The sequence below is a fragment of the Ascaphus truei genome, chromosome 8 (assembly GCF_040206685.1).
Source record: "Ascaphus truei isolate aAscTru1 chromosome 8, aAscTru1.hap1, whole genome shotgun sequence".
In the NCBI taxonomy this organism is placed as follows: domain Eukaryota; kingdom Metazoa; phylum Chordata; class Amphibia; order Anura; family Ascaphidae; genus Ascaphus; species Ascaphus truei.
Genome location: NC_134490.1, coordinates 41,026,469 through 41,046,794, shown reverse-complemented (window position 1 = coordinate 41,046,794; position 20,326 = coordinate 41,026,469). Strand labels below are relative to the sequence as shown.

At 40.9% G+C, this 20,326-nt stretch overlaps 1 protein-coding gene across 1 annotated transcript; it reads right to left on the bottom strand.

The window, feature by feature from the left end:
* Positions 1–3,080: 3,080 nt before the first annotated feature.
* PRR22 (proline rich 22) lies at positions 3,081–20,088 on the bottom strand. The gene is made up of 5 exons (XM_075613037.1): positions 19,944–20,088; positions 19,606–19,797; positions 5,556–5,645; positions 4,462–4,524; positions 3,081–4,240 (listed from the first exon to the last, which is right to left on the bottom strand). Exons 1-5 carry the CDS (start codon positions 20,086–20,088, stop codon positions 3,153–3,155), a joined length of 1,578 nt encoding a protein of 525 aa, XP_075469152.1. The 3' UTR covers positions 3,081–3,152.
* Positions 20,089–20,326: the final 238 nt, after the last annotated feature.

The following is a 20,326-nucleotide window of genomic DNA, read 5'->3' as shown; positions in this document are numbered from 1 at the left end:
CAGCAGCCTCATAGACTTCAAGCTAGTACTTTAACCTTGGAATTGAATTTGTTCATCCAGAACCCTAAAGCTCATCGATTTTTTTGGTCTTTGGTGATTGACATCTCTAGGTGATTTTTAACATTTTTAAGTGTATATTTTCTATAGGAACATTACCTTAAGTGCTGACTTTCGTGTGTATACTGTAGGCTAGTGTGATGTCTACCAAATGAAAGGCAATCATTAACATTGATTAAAATGAAGTATTGACATGTGCAGCCTTTGTCTTAGGTTTCATGCAGGTGTCAATCTCCAAGGGACAAAATCGATGCAATTTTGGAAGTTCCGGACCAAAAATAAAATTAATGAAAAAGCTATGACTTGATAGTAGGACTCCAAGTCTGACACATGCTAAAATTAATCGTGAGACTGACTCCATCATTGAAACCTACAGAATATTGAGAGTGGACTCAATGCAATGACTGACTTCCCCACAGTAGCCAATCTACATTATACGCAGTCTCCAGAGTTCATTGCATGACGGCCCTTAAAGCAATTTTTTAGTTAGTGGGTGTTTGATAAGATGATTATGGAGGTACTGTACAAAGCTGCTATAAGTGGCTTAATCTACGAAGTGGACTTCATCCTTTTATAAGACAATGTCCTTGTGCTGTCTCATTGAAGCGTTCCAATTGTTCTTTGATTTAATCAAATCCTTTTCTACTAGTCGATATAATTAGAACCCCTTTGCTGCTGGAGGGTCCTGCAATGTGACCGTGAATGGTTAAAGACAGGGGTGGGCAAGTCTAGTCATAAAGGGCCACCAACATTTCAGGTTATCCCGGGTTCAGCACAGGTGGCGCAGCCAAAACTGAGCCACTAATTGAGCCATCTGTGCTGTAGCAGGAAAATCCTGAACCTAACCTGTTGGTGGCCCTTGAAGACTGGCGTTGCCCACCCCTGGTCAAAGGGATGTTTAACAGGGCTATCCTTATTTGGTATCCTTTTGGGTATTGCTCCATTTAGCTGTTGCGTGTCCAACATTGGTGGTTACTGTTCTGCTTTTAACTTGCAAGTAATTAAGAGCATTCTGAAATAATAATTTTGATTGGCACTTTTCCCCCACTGGTTTTACTGGGAGCACGAGGTTTCTGATAATCTGTTTTTGTTTCACTTGTCCATAGTGCAATAATATTTCTTCCATGTTTAGGGGAGATTAGTAGCTGTAAACTCAAGACTTTTAAGATTATATGCAGCTAATTAAAAGATTTCATTCCATGTTGGTGGCAGTGCCCCTCGTTGAGGCTTGTTAAACGGCTTAAGATTAATATACCTGTAGCCTTCAAAAGTTACACCGGTGAGGCAGCAAGGAAACCAAGTTGCAATCTGTAGACGTTGGGTCAGCTACAATGTATTTATGATTTCATTTCACATTGGGCACACACGCTCACCCGCGCTTGGGTAAACGATTTTTTTTTACTTTCGAGCGCGCTCAATTTGCCCGCAAGGCCCCCCCATGCACGCTTCCGAAATAGCGAGGATACCTGGCGTTCATGCTTGGAGAGCTGGTGACATCACCGCTCTCAAGCATGAGCGTGGTCAGCGCCAGCGGGGTAGCCCTAGGCTTCGGAAATGGCACAAACTCCTCCCCTTTCCAGAGAAATCAACATTCATGGACCGAAATAAATTACATTTAGGTGTTGAACCCCTACATGGCCCATGTATTTTAATAAAAAATGGACGATTTATATAAGACTAATGCTAGAAATAGGGTAGACTGACTCCAAATCGGTGGTCAGAATCTTCTTGCACCTAAGCCTCTCCTTTTCATACTGTACATGCCATCACAAATAAACTATGGCCTTATCCAAGAAGAAAATACTGAGATCTTGAATTTTATTTTCCACAATATTTCAGATTTTGTTTCTAACAAAGCATTTTTAAACACCTAATTGGGGGCTATTTATTAAAACTATCGGGGGCATCATCTCCCCGAAACTCAGATTTGAAGTCATTGGGAGTTTGTGTGATATTGCCCCGATCGGTCATCATAATCAGTTTAATGTGTAGCTCCCACGGGCGTAGAGCTTGCGTTTAAAAATGGAGTCGCATGTATAGGATGGAGGGAGAGATTGTTATGCTCTGCACACTCATATTGCAGAGTTTATTTCCACTGGAAAGTATTAGTTTAACATGTAGATGGACCGATTTTTTTCCAGTTGGTAATTTGGGCTTTTAGATCTTAGTACAGTGGTGTCAGATCAGCCCATATTTCTCCTTATTGTTGAAAATAATCTTTAATCCTGGTGTTGCTTTCATTTAGCGAAATAACCATTTTGCTGCAAAAGGGTCTGGCCCATCTGGCAGCGAAAGGGTTAAATGCTAAATCAGGATGAATTCCTTTCCTTCTAGGGGTTTGGCACAGTAGTTGGTGGAATATTGTTATAGGTCACTGTCAAATTTAGTCACGGTTACACTTTTTTTTTTTTTTTTAGGACTTAATAAAAAAAATTCTTTGACTTGTACGTAAATTTGAAGGTGAACATAACCTGTGGTTTTGAGCATGTGACCAATAAAGATGACTGTTGCTGGTACATTTTTTGGGGTCTTATTTTAGAATCTGTCACCGACACTCTGCCACTTTCAAAGCCACTAATTACCAACTGTACAATCTAAAACAAAATCAGATTTGAGCTAAACATATGTGAAAGCAACCAATTACAAACACCAACTGGCTTAAATAACACCAACAGCAGCTTTGGGAGATTATCGTTGGAACGCCTAGAATGCGGTGCTCGTCTCATCCTCCATGTGTGCTGGCTTCCCCTTCCCAAGAAAGAGCACTGACATCATGAAACTGGAACGTCAACTTTATCTGATATCTTCAATGTTCTTGTATCTTACTTGGGTTTTAGGAGGGGGCTGTAGAAATATGGAGGGGGTTAACTTTAAAAATGTAAGAAAAAATGACTATTGCTTGTTAAGACATCTATACACTAGAAAATAGCAAACATTGACCATATTATACTTATGAATTTCTTTTAATATTGATTTAAAAAAACAAAATGTACTTAAATGAGGTGCTAGTGAATGTCTCTGAGGCTTATGATTGCTGTTTTTTGTTGACAACTGCAGTAATAATTCTAAGGGCTATCAAAGTGTGTTGGTTCATTTCAAGCCTTTGGTCGGTTTGTATCTGGGTTAATCTTCCCACTTGGGTCCTGCGTTTTTGGCTGGCTGAGATCAGATTTGTCATCCTTCATGGAACAATCAAAGTCCCAACAGAGTTCTTCACTGATGTCATAGAAGTAATCCATGGTTGATAGGGCTTCAGAAACGTCAGGGACCATGTAGTCAGGAGAAATCAGCTCATCTGGAAGATTAAGCATACTAAAATCACTTAGGGAGTCCTTACAAGGGGAGTAGATGCCATTACTTGCCACAAGCACATCTGAAACATCCTTGGGACTAGACAAACAGTCGACACTTTCTCTGCCAAATCCTGAATGGGCTGGGATACAGTCAAACATCTTCATTGCATCTTCCAAGAGGATTTGGTCTGGAAGACAGGCGTTTGTTTCGAAAGCTTGGTCCGCTTCACTCTGTGCTATGCTTTCTTGATGAAGATGCTGATGGACTTTGTTAGGAATGATCATTATAGGAAGTCCAATCTGCGATCCAGGGTAGACCTTCAATACTTCTCCAGCTAACTCCAACTCCTTGCCTTGGAAGCTTTCTTTGCACCGGAGTTCTTGATGCCTTTGCTGCTGTTGAACATTGGTTAATGAAAACTGGTCTGGTTGGGACCTAATTTCATTAAAACTCCCATCTGCATTGGAAGAGAAACTAAAAGAATCCTGCTGGCAGTCAGGAATAGTGATGAGCAACTGGGGTACCTTTAATTCTTTGGGGTTCAGGCCCTGATTTTGGATATTGAATATTGTCATAGATGGGGTCTCATTAAGAGTGTTTGGAATAAAAGGAGTTTGTTCAGGGAGGGGTGCAGCCACCTCTTGGTTGAAATGTGACAAAATGTATTGGTTATTTGCTGTGGGTGGCAGGTACTGAGCATAGAGATTAGCCTGGGGTGTGTTCTTGATCAATCTCTGGGGCTTTGGAGTGTTTGGGTTCACAGAGCCTTGATATGAAGGTGGCCCCAACAGAACCTTGCAGAGAGATGGCTGAGCAAAGTCATTGGTCGTCCATTCAATGCGGTAAATTCTGGGATCAAAAAAACAGCCACAAGGAGCCATTTGCAGACCTGCAGTAGAAGAGTAGACCTGTTCGTCAAACGATGCCATACAAACCCACTTTGCTTACACTTAAATTAAAATCAGGCAAAGCTGAAAGTAGCTTTACACTTCCAACTGGCTAACACTTCTTAAACTTGTATGCGTAGGTAATCATGGTAATGTATTGCCCAAATTTGAAGTGTCTGCTCCTATGCTAAATCACCTGTGTCCCTGTGATTTTTCACCTTACCTGCAGGAGCATCTTTAAAGCTGTTTTTTTCATCGGGTGGGTTGGTTCCTTCATTAGTCGGCCCTGGGATGGGTTTAAGAAGCATGTTTGTAAGGTATTTATTTGTATGTGTGTATGATATGTAAATAAATGTTTGCCTTCTGTATTGCTAGGTAAAGATAATGAGATCATGGATTGTCAAGACATTGCCTATAGTCCCTTTTTTTAAATTTTTAAAAAATTTTTTTGGGGTGGGGGGATAGTTTTGGAAGCCACATCTGGGCCTGTATATGAAATTGAACCATGGACTTTAAGGTGTTCTTTATTTCAGATGCAAACTTTGGAATAACCTAAGCAAATTATAGTAAATGTTAAGTGCAAATTTATTGGAAGCATCATGAAGATCCAAATATGCACATCATGGAAAATATGGGGTTTATAATAGAAACTTCTGAAAACATTGTGTATTAATAAAGGTTGGAATTCTTATTCATAACCAAAGGAATGCTAAAGCAAGAGGTTCATGCTTTAAAGCTAAAGGATGGTAGGCTCAGGGGAACAATGAGCAAGTCCTTCATTGAAGAGGTAGAGAATCCATGGTGCAGTCTCGGCAGAAGTGAAGGAATTCAAAGCTGCTAGGGATACAAGGGGCTTCTAATTAGGTAGAAAGAGGGATTAAAAGTGGGTGGAAAATGGTCACACTGGGTAGGCAAAGTGGTCCCAGTTCTAGCAGTTATATTAACAGCTCAACTTAAGGCTGGACTTGATGATAAAACTTTTAGTGACTAGGAATTTTAACGTTGTTTAATATACTCCGATCTCCATCTTCCGTTTACTTGCATTTGGTCAAGGAAATGGTTGGCAGAGAAAATGTAGGAAATTATGCAAACTGAGCATCAGGGAGTCTTTGGTAAATGGAAAAATCTGGCAACTTTACCTTGCCTCACAGTGGTGACCACTTACCCGCTATACACTGGGTTTCTGGCAGAATAAAGGCTTGCATTGAATTATTGACATACTGCATTTTGGGACTAGTCAAATGGCAGACATGCTAAACCCAGATGATACCCATAGCTCCCATGGATGAAGTCTTGCGTTCTGTGTATGGCTGTTACCGAGGTAATAGGGCTTTATGGGAATTCTCTGATCCTTCTCAGGGTTCTTATGGTGGAACCTTACAAAGTCTGACACCTTTTTAATAATAACTGAGAAACGGGAGCATGTGAGTAAATCAACTAAGGTCTAGAGGTAGTGGGTGAACCTACTGAAGTATGTTGGGACAGCTCATCATTGGTGGAGTGTGATCCTGACATGTAAAGGGTGACCTCACACAAGTTATGGATCCTATACACTGCAGTAAGAGGGTGATCCCATTTGAAGTCCATAAACAGCAGTTGCTCCATAAAGATGTAATTCCATTGACGTCGTCTGGGACAAATGGTGTGTAAGAGGTTGATCCTATTGATGTGTAAGGTGGCAACTGCTGTGTGTTGGAGTAATTGGGGCTTTTAATAGGGAAATACCATTGAATCCATGTGTTACATGGACATAAAGAGTAACATCCTCCTTAATGTTGAGGTGTTCAGTTTTCCATTAGGATTATTTGTTACCTGTTGTTTCATTTGATCCCCCACATAAACCCCTCCCATCTAGTAATGAGACCGCATAACCCTATGGATGAATGAATGATGTGATAAAGTTATATTCTGACCTTTTTAGGGGAATTCTCATAATCATTTCATTACCACCTCTTGCCTAAAAATGTTTTTGTCAGCAGCTGCTTGTTCATTATAGTCAAAATCTATTAATAATTAGTCATATGACCTGATACCAAAATGCAGCCATCCTGACTACATTACAGAAAAGTTCTTGTATATTCATAAAGTTATTGTTATTTATATTGGTATAAATACACGCAGTTGTGTTTTTTGTTGGGAAAGATGTGCTAGGACCCTAAGAAAAGAAAAATGCATTTGTCTGAACTTTAATAAATATTCCGCTTTTAAACAAAGAAATGGGATGTAAAAAAACCCATCTCCCTCTCGCCCAGTTCATGTTCTAGTCCAGTTTATAATTGCTATACCGAGTTTCTTGTAGAAACTGTGTATGAGTATGTCCACAAATGTAAAAAGGTTCTGTTGGTGTGGTTTTTATGGTGGGATATTCTGCATTATCCCTACAACTACATACAATCAAATCTGTTATAGTATGTTCTAATGTTGTATATTCTCAGTTGGAAAAATAAGTTTTCTACATATACAATTAATGAATAGTGTGCGCATATTGAAAATCTGCATGCATATGTACAGTGTGTGCATATTTAAAATCTGCATGCATATGTACAGTGTGTGCATATTTAAAATCTGCATGCATATGTACAGTGTGTGCATATTTAAAATCTGCATGGGCATAGTAAATATTGATTGTATTTGCTAAAATAAAGTAATTTGCATGCTTCTCGTGTACCGAAGGGGTTAAAAGGCCACCCTGGATATTTGGGAAAGTTCTGTGCTAGTGTTTGTAAGCAGGATGCTGACAGCGAGTTATTTAAACTGTGCCAAGGTAAATAATCAAGGACTTCCCTGCTGTCAAAACAGCTTCATCAAAGATTCACAGCTCATCAGAGCAGAGCGATGTTTTCCACCCACAATAATCTACATCCTCTTGCTGTGCAGTGTCATTTCTTAAGTATGAGGGTCAGTACCATGTACAGTAGGAGCAGAGTGACTTGATGACAGTGACATGGCTAAAGAGCCAATCCAAGGGAGGAGCAAAGTATCAATGACAGTGATGAGTTAAAGGCTGTATATAGCCGTATATCCGTGTTTAGACTGTAAAAAGAGATGGGAAGAAAACGCTTCATTTGGGGGGAAAAAACAAAATGTGTGGCTAACACTGTACTTATACAAACATGGAAAGGGAAGAAAAAAAAACCACCAGGTTATTCCCCCCCCAAAAAATAAAGTAGCGCTCTACTTACAATTAGTTTGACATAAGCATCAATTTATTTCAGGAATAAGAGGGAACCACAACATGTCAGGTTCACATACGACCTTTCATCAGGTACAAATGACAGGTGTCCATGTCCCAAAATGGTACCTAAAGCTAAACATAGTGCGGTAACTACCAATAAAGAAGGGTAACTGGTTAAACTGAAGTGCTACATCCCATGTGATCTAAATTTGAGATCATTCTCAACTATCACGTGTTCTAAACTGAAAGTGCTACTGTTTTATAGTTTATTTAAATACCTCAATACTTTTAAAGTGATTGATGCATGGTGTTGAAACACAACAAAGAAACCGGATGTGACAATCCTGGAACGCAGTGTCCTATGTGTAGAAACAACAGAAGTGACCTCCATAACATGCTGTGTTAACGCATACCCATGGGCAATGGGAAAGTAAAACAAATCTACAAAAACAAATCATCGAAACAGAAATTTTATACAACAAAAACTGAGCAGCCCAAAGCTACATCCAATAAGACAAAAATACACAGTGCAATACCTATATATATCTCTTGAAAAATGGTCATTTAGTTAAACCCTTTGGCCAAAGCATTTTAAGCCTGCAAGCCACATCAAGGCATGACTAAATATTGCAGGTCCTAACACTAACTGATTAAAATTCTTATTTACCGCTATAGTTAGAGGAAGAATGACCGCATTGGATCTGTACCAACCAGCAGCATGAAAGACCTGATTACATGGAAAGTGGGGAGGGGTGAGCTTAAACCCTGGGAGGGGCCACTTATCTCAAACAGCTGAGTCCAGCTGGACAAAGTTAATAAACACACAGATACCCAGCAAGCTCTAAGAACCCCCCCCAAATTACTAATGTATATGTATATGTATATTGGAGTGGTAGTTAGTGTTAGGACCTGCAATATTTGGTCATGCCTTGATGTGGCTTGCAGGCTTAAAATGCTTTGGCCAAACTAAATGACCCTTTTCAAGAGAGAGGTATTTCACTATGTATTTTTGTCATTGGATGTAGCTTTGGGCTTCTCTGTTTTTTGTTGTATACATTTAGCCACGCCCAGTAGCACCCCAATTGACACACACAATAACATATATAGTAATTTGGGGTGTTTCTTAGAGCTTGATGGGTATCTGTGTGTTTAGAAACAGAATTTATAGTCTTAATACAGAAAATAAATATATGAAATGTATCTGTAATATAGCTAATCATGCTTAGGATTTTAGAACTATAGCATGTCAAAAATATCACCCACATTACATTTATACAAGAAAAAAATATATATTGATATTAATCTATAATATCTCCCATTAACATAAAACGAACAAATGAACCCAATATAGCGATTTTTGGGGGAAAAAATGGGTCCAAGAACACAATTTCTTACAAAAAAATAAAATAATAATAAGATATATATTCTCTTCATAGACTCATTGAACCAACCTTGACATCTTAAAACCTAAACGGGAAGAGATCCAAGTAAATATCCAGAGTATCTCATCTATAACATAACAAGGATGCCTACAAAAAACACCGGGAATCCAAAGTTTCATTCATCCCTTTTGGGCACACTGTATCCAAAGTGAAGATCCATTTTCTTTCTTTTTAAAGCAAGATATCTTCCCTATTACCTCCATGTCTCAAGGGACCCACCGCATCAATTATCTGAAATTGGAGCTGACTAGCGTTATGCGTAGCTTCCCAAAAGGGTCACAGGAAAGTCCAAAGGAGGTTAGTCTTTTTTTTTTTTTTTTTTAAGATTTCAACAAATGAAAATCTTATGTGTGAACTTGTGAAGACTTCCCTAATTTTATGTTTATGCTCAGTCGCTTTTTCACAGGGCCTATGCTCTTGGCTTTGCCACAAGGGTACCACAGTATTTAAACTACAAATGCTGTGTCACAGGTATTGAATTTGTTAATGCCAAATATTTTGTTTACCTGTTCTTGGATGGTAAAAAGTATCATCCTTGTGTTTAGACTGTCTGTATGTTTCTGTATCAGTGTGCAATAGTAAATGTGTGCGGTGGTTAGCAGCTATAAATGGCAGAGGGCACCATTACCCCTTTCCCTGCCAGAGAGGCATGTATATGTGCAGTGGTTGACAAATCACCAAAAAATCTACTCGCCACACAAAAAAATCTACTCGCCACCTAGTACCAAACGTGTGCTGCTTGGGCCAATATTTACTCGCCCGGGGGTTAAATCCACTCGCCCGGGGCGAGCAAATGTATAGGTTTGTCGAACACTGTATATGTGTATGTATATATGTATGTATATGTGTATATATATATATATATATATATATATGTATATATGTGTGTGTGTGTGTGTGTATATATATATATATGTGTATATATGTGTATGTGTGTGTATATATATATATATATATATATGTGCAGTATTCGACAAACCTATACATTTGCTCGCCCCGGGCGAGTGGATTTAACCCCCGGGCGAGTAAATATTGGCCCAAGCAGCACACGTTTGGTACTAGGTGGCGAGTAGATTTTTTTGTGTGGCGAGTAGATTTTTTGGTGATTTGTCAACTATATATATATATATATATATATAAATATATATATATGTGTGTATATATACACACATCAGTCTAATCTCAGAACTGCATTGGTTCAACCTCATGCACAGTAATGAAGGGGTAAGAGTCAGACAACCTATCACCAATTATTTGTATTAGACTCCAACAGAACTTTCCTACAACCTATATGTATTATAATTTTATTACATTTATCATTCTATGTATTATTATTAAAATACAGCTGTAGTACGACTTGGTGTACCCAGCACCACAGATGAACAAGCAAAAGTCTGCAACCCTTGGGATAATATATCTATGTATTTGTCAGATATCGGGCGCAAAACGCGTAAGTGTTTTTTATCCACTCTGCGCCAATAAATTTTCAAGCTACCTTTGCCTACCCCCGTGGAGTTTTTCCTGGCCGTGCGCCTCTACTTGTCTTCGTTCCTTTTGAATAGAAATGTATGCAACTGTTCGGGACACTTAGCGGTGGCTTTAACCGAGACCGCAGCTTCATGAGTCACTTACCTGACACACGAGAACTCTCTTGCCATGAGTGCTAAAGGCCATGTCTATACATCCTGCGCTATATGAATGCACACACAGCTGTCTCTTACACATACAAATGTACAATGTAATTGTATCCCTATATACCAATAGGGACCACATAGTATCTACACACATTAATAGTAATACAACACCCTCTTACATTTCTACACCTACCCACACCATTGGTATACACTCCCACTCCACACACCTTTTTTGTAAAGCGCTGTGTACACTGTGGGCGCTTTATAAATGTATATTTACACATATACACACACACACACACACACACACACACTTACATCACTAACATTCAGGGATCATTTAACACCTTAGGTCATTAATCGCATATTGCACAGGGGGAGGGATAGGCTTAAGTCACAGATACATTCTAGGATGCACGTTTTTTAAGTAAAAACCTTTCTTGCTTTATTCATTGTAACATCGCCGGAAGAAGAGATCAGGGTATCTTGAAAGCTCACACAAATAAAAGCATTTCGTTAGCCACAGAATGGTATCATCTATTTGTTATTTGTTTTTGTTTGGTAATATATATATATATATATATATATATATATATATATATATATATATATATATATATATATATATATATATATATATATATATATATATATATATATATATATATATACCATACGATACCGGCTGCAACACGACGCAGGTAAGTGAATCATACATTTTCTATATTTGATAGACACAAAAACCCGGTCCCCCAGTGGGACCTTTTTCAAGGTGGTGCGGGTTTTGTGTCTTCTATCAAATATAGAAAATGTATGATTTACTTACCTGTGTGCTGTCCCTTGATATCGTGTTGCAACCGATATCGTATGGTCTGTTATTGCTTTATGGGATAAGCACCAAAACGTATTTACTTGTAAATGGTGTGCCGGCTGTGCATTGGATTCTATATATATATATATATATATATATATATATATATATATATATATATATATATACACATGTGTGTGTGTATATATCAGTACCGTGTTAGCCGAGCTTCAATATTCAAAAAATAAATAGATGATACTGTTCTGTGGCTAACGAAATGCTTTTATTTGTGCGAGCTTTCGAGATACACTGATCTCTTCTTCCGGCGATGTTATAATGAATGAAGCAAGCAAAAGGTATACTTAAAAACATATATATATATATATATATATATTGTAGAAGGATGGCAGTGAATGCATAATATGTAGCTGGTGTGTTACTAAAATCAAATCATGGCAGCCGTAACCGCACGAATTCACCATACCTATTTGTCACTTAGTTCAGCATATCTTTATTGCCCTTTAGCCAAGGGGGCAGAAACCGAAAGTGACACAATGTTTAAGGAGGCCTCATCTCACTGATGTAGAGTCGCCCGAAACGTTGTCACTTCCTCTTTTTGCACCCTTAGTTAAAGGGTGATATGCTGAACTAAGAGACTAGCGGTGTGGTGAATTCGTCCAGTTGCGGCTGCCATGATTTGACATCATACATGTTAATAAGAGGTGCTCGGACAGGGTACGACACTTCGTGATCACCACAGTAATCATCAGAGACCAACATCCTGCAAGAGGTAAATAAAAAGCAAATCGTGTTTCTAAAGTCTCCATGCAGTGATGCCAGCACTGTTAGGCCGAGTTTATAGTAACGACGACGTGACCGGTGACGTCACCCGTCGCCGCTAGCGAAAGTTGTAATTCACTTTCTGGCGACGTCGCGGGCGACCAGGTCTTTGATTGGTTCAGAGGCTGTCACATGTGGCGCTAGCCTCTGAAAAATCAAATTTGACCGGCTACAAAAATTTGCGCCGCCAGCGTCACTCCCGTCGCTCTGACGCGTCGCGCTTACTATAAGCGCACACGGCGGCAATACATTTGTTTTCGAGCGACGTCATGTCGCCGGCACTATAAGTGCAGCCTTAGTGATAATAGGTGCTGTTGTAAAGGCCGGGGCAAGACTAAGAACATCAGGAGGATGCAGCATGGGATTCCAATGTGTTTTTTTTATGGCTACAATATTCTAGGAAGCAGTGAAGATTCTTTACGGGTCATAGATCTATTAAAGGGACCCCAAATTCCACATGCTATGCCCACAGGGGGTACCAATCCCCAGTCTCTGTGCAGCCCGCTGACCCTATGCAGCTATAAAAATAATCCCCACATGTTACAAACCAGAAGACTCTTCAACTGTTGCTCTTAAATTTAATTTTGGCCAATTGTTTGTGGGGGCAAGACTTAAAGGGATAGTTCCATGTAAAAAATGTTATAACCGTTTTGCTGTCAGAGGGGCCTGCATCACATTGGAAAGAGTTAAACACCTTATCGGCTTCCAATGGGATGAGGCCTTTTCTTTGTAAACTGCTCTATATACAGGTCGATTGGTCGCAATAATGACAAGAGTTAGGCATGAGACTGTATTTAAAAAATATTCTTTCAGCAGCAAATTAATGCACAAAAAAAAAGAAAAAGGAATATTTGGCAAAGAGCAGAAGATTTTTTTTTTCTATGAGCAAATAAGACTTAATTCCCAATTTTAAAAGATTTCCAGTTTAACCCCTTTGCTGCCAGAGAGGCCTTGAATGCATTGCAAAGTAATAGAGGGGTTAATGAAAGGATAGAGCTGAAAAGAAACATCTACAGTTCTGTGGCAGTAGCAGCAACATGTAGGATAATAAATTGGAGGTCGTTCTTCAGGTGTTCAAATGTCTGTTTTTGGGTAAACATTGTTACATCTATAGCTTGGTAAGTGGGGTGAGATCTGGCCCCAAGGGTCATAAATCAGATGCAAGCACTCAGGTTACTGCTATATCTGCTTCCCATATGTCCCATCTAGAAGTTCTCTAGATATTTTGGTTGGAACCAGGGTGTTGGGATTGAGGCTATAGAATTTTCAACTCGTACTCCCCGTGAGAGTGTCTCCATCATTTTTAACTCTTCATCCTATACGCATTAGTTGCCTGCATAGACTTGGAGCCACCTTCTTAAAAGACTGGGTCACCCACCCCCCATAAACATAACTATGATCTCGCACTTACACAAATCAGCTGACCCCACTGATTTCAGAAGGTCCACCCTATTTCAAGTGCGTAGTCCCTCCTTGACTGAATCAGTAGGATGAGGGGTATGGGAACTCCAAGCTGTTGGATTTAGTTGCTTGGTTTGTGTTACTTTGATTTCGGCAGGGAGATGAGTTAATAACTTCCCTGGGAATTAACGATCGCACACGCAGATACCAGCGTTGTTCCAAATGTAAAATGTAAACTCGTAAGCTCTTAAACCGGTGTTGGCCGTGCACAGAAGGCTGTCATTGGTCACAAACTGTTTACTCCAAAAGCAGCAGTTTTGGGAAGGGATGGTTAACACCTTGAATACTTGAACAATCCTAAACTTGCTGTTTTATTGCTCACGGTTATCAGGACCGATTGAGCAGTTCTTCTTTTTTACACTTGGTTCTGCTGATTTAACAGGGTGATTCGATTAAATTCTGTGGGAGCAATTGATGTATGTAAGAGGGTGACCCCATTCAAGTTTATTAGGGCAGCTAGTGTATCTAAGAGGATGATCCTATTACATTTTATGGGGGCAGCTGATGCATGTAAGAAGGTGATCACATTGAGATTTATATAGGGACAAATGATCTGTTTAAGAGAGTGGTCCTATTGAATTTTTATGGGGCAATGTGTATAAAAGGATGATACCAATAAAGTGTTTTGGGGCAACTGATCTTCGTAAGAGTGAGTTCCTGCTGATGTTAATGGGGGTAACTGATGTGTGCAAGAGGGTGATTCCATTAAAGTCTATGGGCAACATGTCAGAGAGGGTAATTATAATAAACTTTATAGGGGCAACTGATTGATTTAAGCCTTTTTTTTCTTATGATTTGAAAAAGGCCCAAAGCCTGCACTAGACGGTGCACATGAGACGTTTTGCTGTTTATTCTCATCTACTTCCCCCCCAGTTGGCAGGACAGAGCTGTTTTCCAGGCAGACTACTCGGTGAAAATGTTTTGTCCTGAGCTTCTCTGATAAAGGCTCTTACAAATAATGTTATGAAGTGGGAGGGGTGGAGCAACCATATTAGTTTAGGGGTTGGGCTCATTTGTAGGAATAAAATACACAGTTTAAATCAGTATTCAGGGAAATAACTAGAGAGAAGAAAACAGATCCCGTATTGTAACTTTCCTGACAAATGTATTCTCTGGCCCCCTTACTAAAGATTCTGAAGCAGGCAGGGGGCAGTTTATGTGGATTGTGTGCCCTTAATATAGGAATAGGATGTCCTGTATGACAGGGTTCACTGTGGCTCATTAATATCTGCTGCTGCTCCTGGGTGGCTCAGAGACTGCCTTGTTATTTCAGCCTTAATGGCTCCAGAACTGGGGTTAAAGGTCTTCAGCTGTTGCAGGTAGCCCAGCTACATCCTTGACGTGAGTAAAGCCATCTTTGATCTGGGATGTCATCTCTGGCACTAGAAGGATCAGAGAGGCTGGGGTTTCTTCACTCATTACTCTGTCTTCATGCTACACACACATATATATATATATATATATATATATATATATCTATCGCAAGAAATACTGCAGCGGAAATTGTAATGCATGCATTATCTCTCTAACACACGCAATATTTTCTGCATGATATATTGCACTAACAAGATTAGTAACACCTGGTGAGTGTATACCGTATGTATGTGTACAGTATATGTGTATATGTATCAAACATGAATAGACAATACCATTCTGTGGCTAACTAAATGGTTTTATTTGTTCAAGCTTTTGAGATACACTGATCTCTTCTTCCAACGATGTTACATTGAATAAATCAGGCAAGGGGTTTACTCAAAAACAGTGCATCTTGAATATATTATAGTGTGTGTGTGTCCCACCATGTTTCAGTATTGCCTATGATATCATACTGCTCCCTTGCAGCTATTTATTCAAGCCCCCCCCATTTTATCGGCCAGGCTTCTTGCATTAGCAAGTATGCATTTAAGGGTTTTTCAGTCTGTACTATTATCTTAGGCAAGGGCAGATTTCTAATTGTATTTAGTCTTTAGAAGTTTTCTAGTATTATCGGTATTTGCCCCCATTATACTTCCATGACCGCTTGCTATTTTACCATTTTTTTGATGTTATTTTGTGGGGGGGGGGGGGGGGGGGAAATTGTCTGTGTCGGGGGAGGGGTGGAGGGAATAAGTGTGAGGTGGGGGGCTTGAGTGGGGTAATTGAAGGAGGGGAGGAGAAAGTGGGGAAAAAGAGGGAGTGAGACGGAAGGGAGAGCAATACACGTGGCAGGGAAGGTAGAGAGTGGGGTAATTGATGGAGGGAGGGGGTGAGTGAAATGGAGGGGAGAGAAATACATGGGAAGAGGGGTGGAGATAAAGAGGGCTCGTGATGTGTGAAATGGAGGGGGCTCACAAGACCGCCAACATTGGGAGGAAGCCCCATTAGTAACTCTATTCCTGGGCCCTGGGAAATCTGTCTGCGGCCCTTGTATGTTTGTATCTATGTCTATTTATCTATCGAAATGCATACAATTCTGATGCAGGATTGCTCTGCACAGAAGAGGTTACATTTTGGTCATTCATCCTAATCCCCTTCCAAAATTAAGCTCTGGGGTTGGTTGGGGTCCTGACGCTCAATTTGAGAAAATCCTCCAGTAATATAAACATTGCAGCTGCTAAGAAACCCGTCCCCCCTCCCTCTCACTCACCTCCTGCTCTGAGCCTGGCACGTGCACCTGAAGTCCTGCCAAGGCCAGTTAAGTCTTCCCAGAAGCCTTTGCTGGAAGGTGCCCAAGTACTCCCTTAGCAATGGTTCCCATCAACGCCTTGTCAACAAGACCACCACTCAGGCCACTGATCTCCACTTAGTCTAATCAACGCGATTACAGAGTAGGTTCCCTAGGGAGGCTTCAGATGTAACATCTCGCTTTTCTGTTGATTTTAAAGTTCTGTGAAAAACTGAGGCAAGAATGGAAGAGGGAAGGGATGTACAGAGCTCTTTTAAATGGTCAGTATTGTGTAGGAAGGAACCTAAAATAGTGACATGTTTAATGGGTTAAAGGATTAGTCCCACATCTATTGAACGGGTCACTGTCATTCAGTGTGTCACTGTGTGCAGGGAGGGTTATCACGCTGGTATGTGTGGCACCATAATAGGTAAAGCCCAGATCTACAATATTCTTTATTTTAATAATATGCCTCAACTTCTTTTTACAAACTATGTTCACCAAGGTTATAGCCCTGCTTTCTTAAAGCCAACCCAACCTGCTGCAGGCAGGTTTAAGCTCTCTGACCCTGGAGCTACGCACTCTTGGGACCTGCTGGTCTGACCACATAGAGGCTTTTTCTTCACACTTTCAGTACAGGCTTTTAGTTAGTGTGAAGCCATGTTCCTGGTGTGAGCTTAACAAGGTACCGACACAAATAGAAAAAATAAATAAGTGCGCACTAAAATATATACTTAATACAAAGTGTTAATTGTGATGTCCAATTTAAATAAAAAAAACACACCCCACCATGTGGAAAAGGTAAATAAATATATACCAATGTAGATGAGCGTCTGCTGCTGTGTAAAGGGTAGCCCAAGACCCTAGAATCTAGTAACAAAAAAACAAACAAAGCGCACAACACTCATCGTGAAAAATGTAATAAACTATGTTTATATATAAGGTGTTTCAAGGTTATGCGTACATCAAGGTAGATTAATCAAGCATAGTACACAGGTTCCTCTGCAGACCTCACTGTGTTTCCCGATCAGTCAGGCAGCGTGATGGCGTGGTCCCGCGGGCCCTTCTGTGACGTCAGAGCGCCCGCTCTGCTTTGAGTAACAGCGCCTGCCAGTAATGATTCAGACCTCACTTGGCAACCACAGAGGCAGGCAACAGCGCGGCACATGCGCAGAAGAGGAAATCAACTCGGTATTCAGCAAACCGTTTGATAACAATAAAATACACCTTGGAATATGAATAATAAAAGTATATAGGTTGAATGGTATCTCTCCTACGCGGCGTTTCTTAGCTCAACAGGCCACTTCTTCATGGCATAAAACACATGATATCTGTATCAGAGTTTATACCATTCAAAACCATATGATTGGTTAACAATGCATTAGCATGGTGCATAGTGATTCGTTGATACTACTAAATTGTTAACCAATCATATGGTTTTGAATGGTATAAACTATTATTATTCGGGCGCTCTGATGTCACAGAAGGGCCCGCGGGACCACGCCGTCACGCTGCCTGACTGATCGGGAAACACAGTGAGGTCTGCAGAGGAACCTGTGTACTATGCTTGATTAATCTACCTTGATGTACGCATAACCTTGAAACACCTTATATATAAACATAGTTTATTACATTTTTCACGATGAGTGTTGTGCGCTTTGTTTGTTTTTTAAGGTACCGACACGTCTGGTGGGGTCTGAGAGCGACTATCGCTCCTATAAGTGAGACAGCCCCACTGCTGATCTGGCCCTGACTCTGTTGCAGAACCATCCCCTGAACACTGCATTTCTCTGACGACTGTCTGACTACAGAGAAGACTACAGTAACTCTGCTTCTATTTTAGCAACCATGGTTGGGTCTCCCCTCAATACTACTAGCTGGGATCTCTCTCCAAGACCTGCAGTGGTTGAGGTATATTACATTGGTGAGCCAGATTGCGAGATAGACAAAACTTTCTGAAAATAAGTTTATACCTTCTATCATCAGCCTAAAGAACAAAAGTAAAACTAAGGCTACGCTTATAGTGCTGGCGACGGTGACGTCAGGCTGCGGTCGCTGTAAAAATCAAATTGAGATGACTTCCAGCGATCGCGGCCAAGCCGTCACTCCGTCGCCGCCGTCACCGGCACTATAAGCGCAGCCTTAGGAAACTAAAAAGAACAAGAACTAAAAGAGACTATAAACGGAATCTTGTGCAGGAGGGAAAACGTGGAATCATATAGTCGGCCCCTGCACTCAGACAGGGGTCTCAGGGCGAGCCCTTCCTGTCCCTTCTGTGTTCCTCCCTCTGCTCCACCTTCCCCTCCAGCGGCTGAGAAGTTAAGCCAGAGGGGTGATGAGTTTGACGTGTGGGGAGGGGGAGAGGGGTATAGCGGCCGGCAGGATTCAGGGAGAAGCCTCTTCCCATGCGGCCCCTTCAAAGCATCAAAATTCCAGCCCACCCTCCCTGTTTGTATGTACGATAAATGTTAATATGTTGCTGTTCTAATTTAAAAAGGGGGGTGATTATACCAATGTGTTTTGTTATAGGTATTGTCACAGTTGTCTGCGGGAATTGACCTGCCAATCTGGGAGAGCACAAGAGGTGTAATGGTACTGGAGATAATTACGCCCTCATTGGGGCTGGTGGAATAATTCTGCTACCCCTTCTATGGGTAGCAGCGGAAGTCACAAGCCATGGCAATGTCATTTGGCTCTGAACTATTGTCGGGCTGCCTGGCAGGGGGGTTGTGAAGAGTTGGTAAATCAAAAATGATAAAATACAGCTGTAGCTTTGATGTTGCCTACATGGAGTCTGTCATTATTTGGGTAGGGTATTGTGGGCTCTTAGTGCATCAAGTCTACCTCACGTGCATTGCATTCTTGTGTTTGTGCTTGAGTTTTTGGGAGGGAGCTCATTGTAAGAGATATAAACACATTAGACAGTGATCTGCTGAATGATCACTCACAGTGAATTGTAATAAAACAACTATGTATAATATTAGCAAAAGAGGGCACTGGAAAGGTGGTGGTCATGGCCTGCCCTGTTATGGGGCAGGGTTACAAGCCCATCCCCTGGTGATATACTGACATTCTCCTAGAAGTTAGGCAGTCTGTCTTCCCTCCCCCTGCGGAGGAGGAGCATGTTTTATCCTGTAAGCCATCTGGGTTAAAGGAGCTGGGTGGGGCCTGCAAGGCCTTATACAAAAGAGAAGGTTGTGACTTCTTGCTGGGTGACATCTCAGGAGTTTAGTAGTGAGTGAGAAAAATTCAGTGAGACGTGAGAGTCTGACTGAGAAAAGTGAAGCTGCTCACTGAAAATCTTGTTGCCACCACCAGTGCCATCCTGCCCATGATGGTATAGATGTTACCACCACTAACAACTTGTGTCCATCACCACTACCATCAGCAATTCAGCATCATCATCAATCTTGCCAGCTGCCAATAATATAATTTTCATTTCATTTTCGGTACCATTTTGTTGGTGCCCATACAGCATTGCCAACAGACGTAACATCCATGTTGGCTTGACACAGTGCTTGGTTTGTTGAGTGTATGTCCTTACTGTAACATCTGTTACACAGGGGTGGGATGACATTCTCCTTTTTATTTTTGCTCTGTAACAAGCAACACTTATGTGAACAGTTTGTTTTGTGTGTGACCGCTGCCACAGCGTCAGAGTTTAATGGCAGAGAAATGCAGTGAGAAATGAGTCTTACTTAAATAAGTGAAGCTTTTGCTGCTGTCTGAGCTGACGGACAGACTTGCCACCAGTGCAATCCAGCCCATGTCATAGATATGATCACCACCACCACCACCACTAACAGCAGTGTCCACCTCTGCTGCCATGAGCATCATCATCATTCTTGCCAGTTGCCAATGGCATCCCATTTTGTGGGAGCCCAAACAAGCTAGCACTCATACAGTATTGCCAGCAACAGACGTAACATCTGTGTTGGCTTAGCACAGTGCTTGGCTTGTTTAGTGTATGTCCCAACTGTTCCACCTTCTACGCAAGGGTATGGCTACGACCCCGGTGTCGGTGCTTCATGCGTGCCTGCCAGGCTGGCGGCGCGTGAAGCTCTGTTCCCCCGGTCAGTGC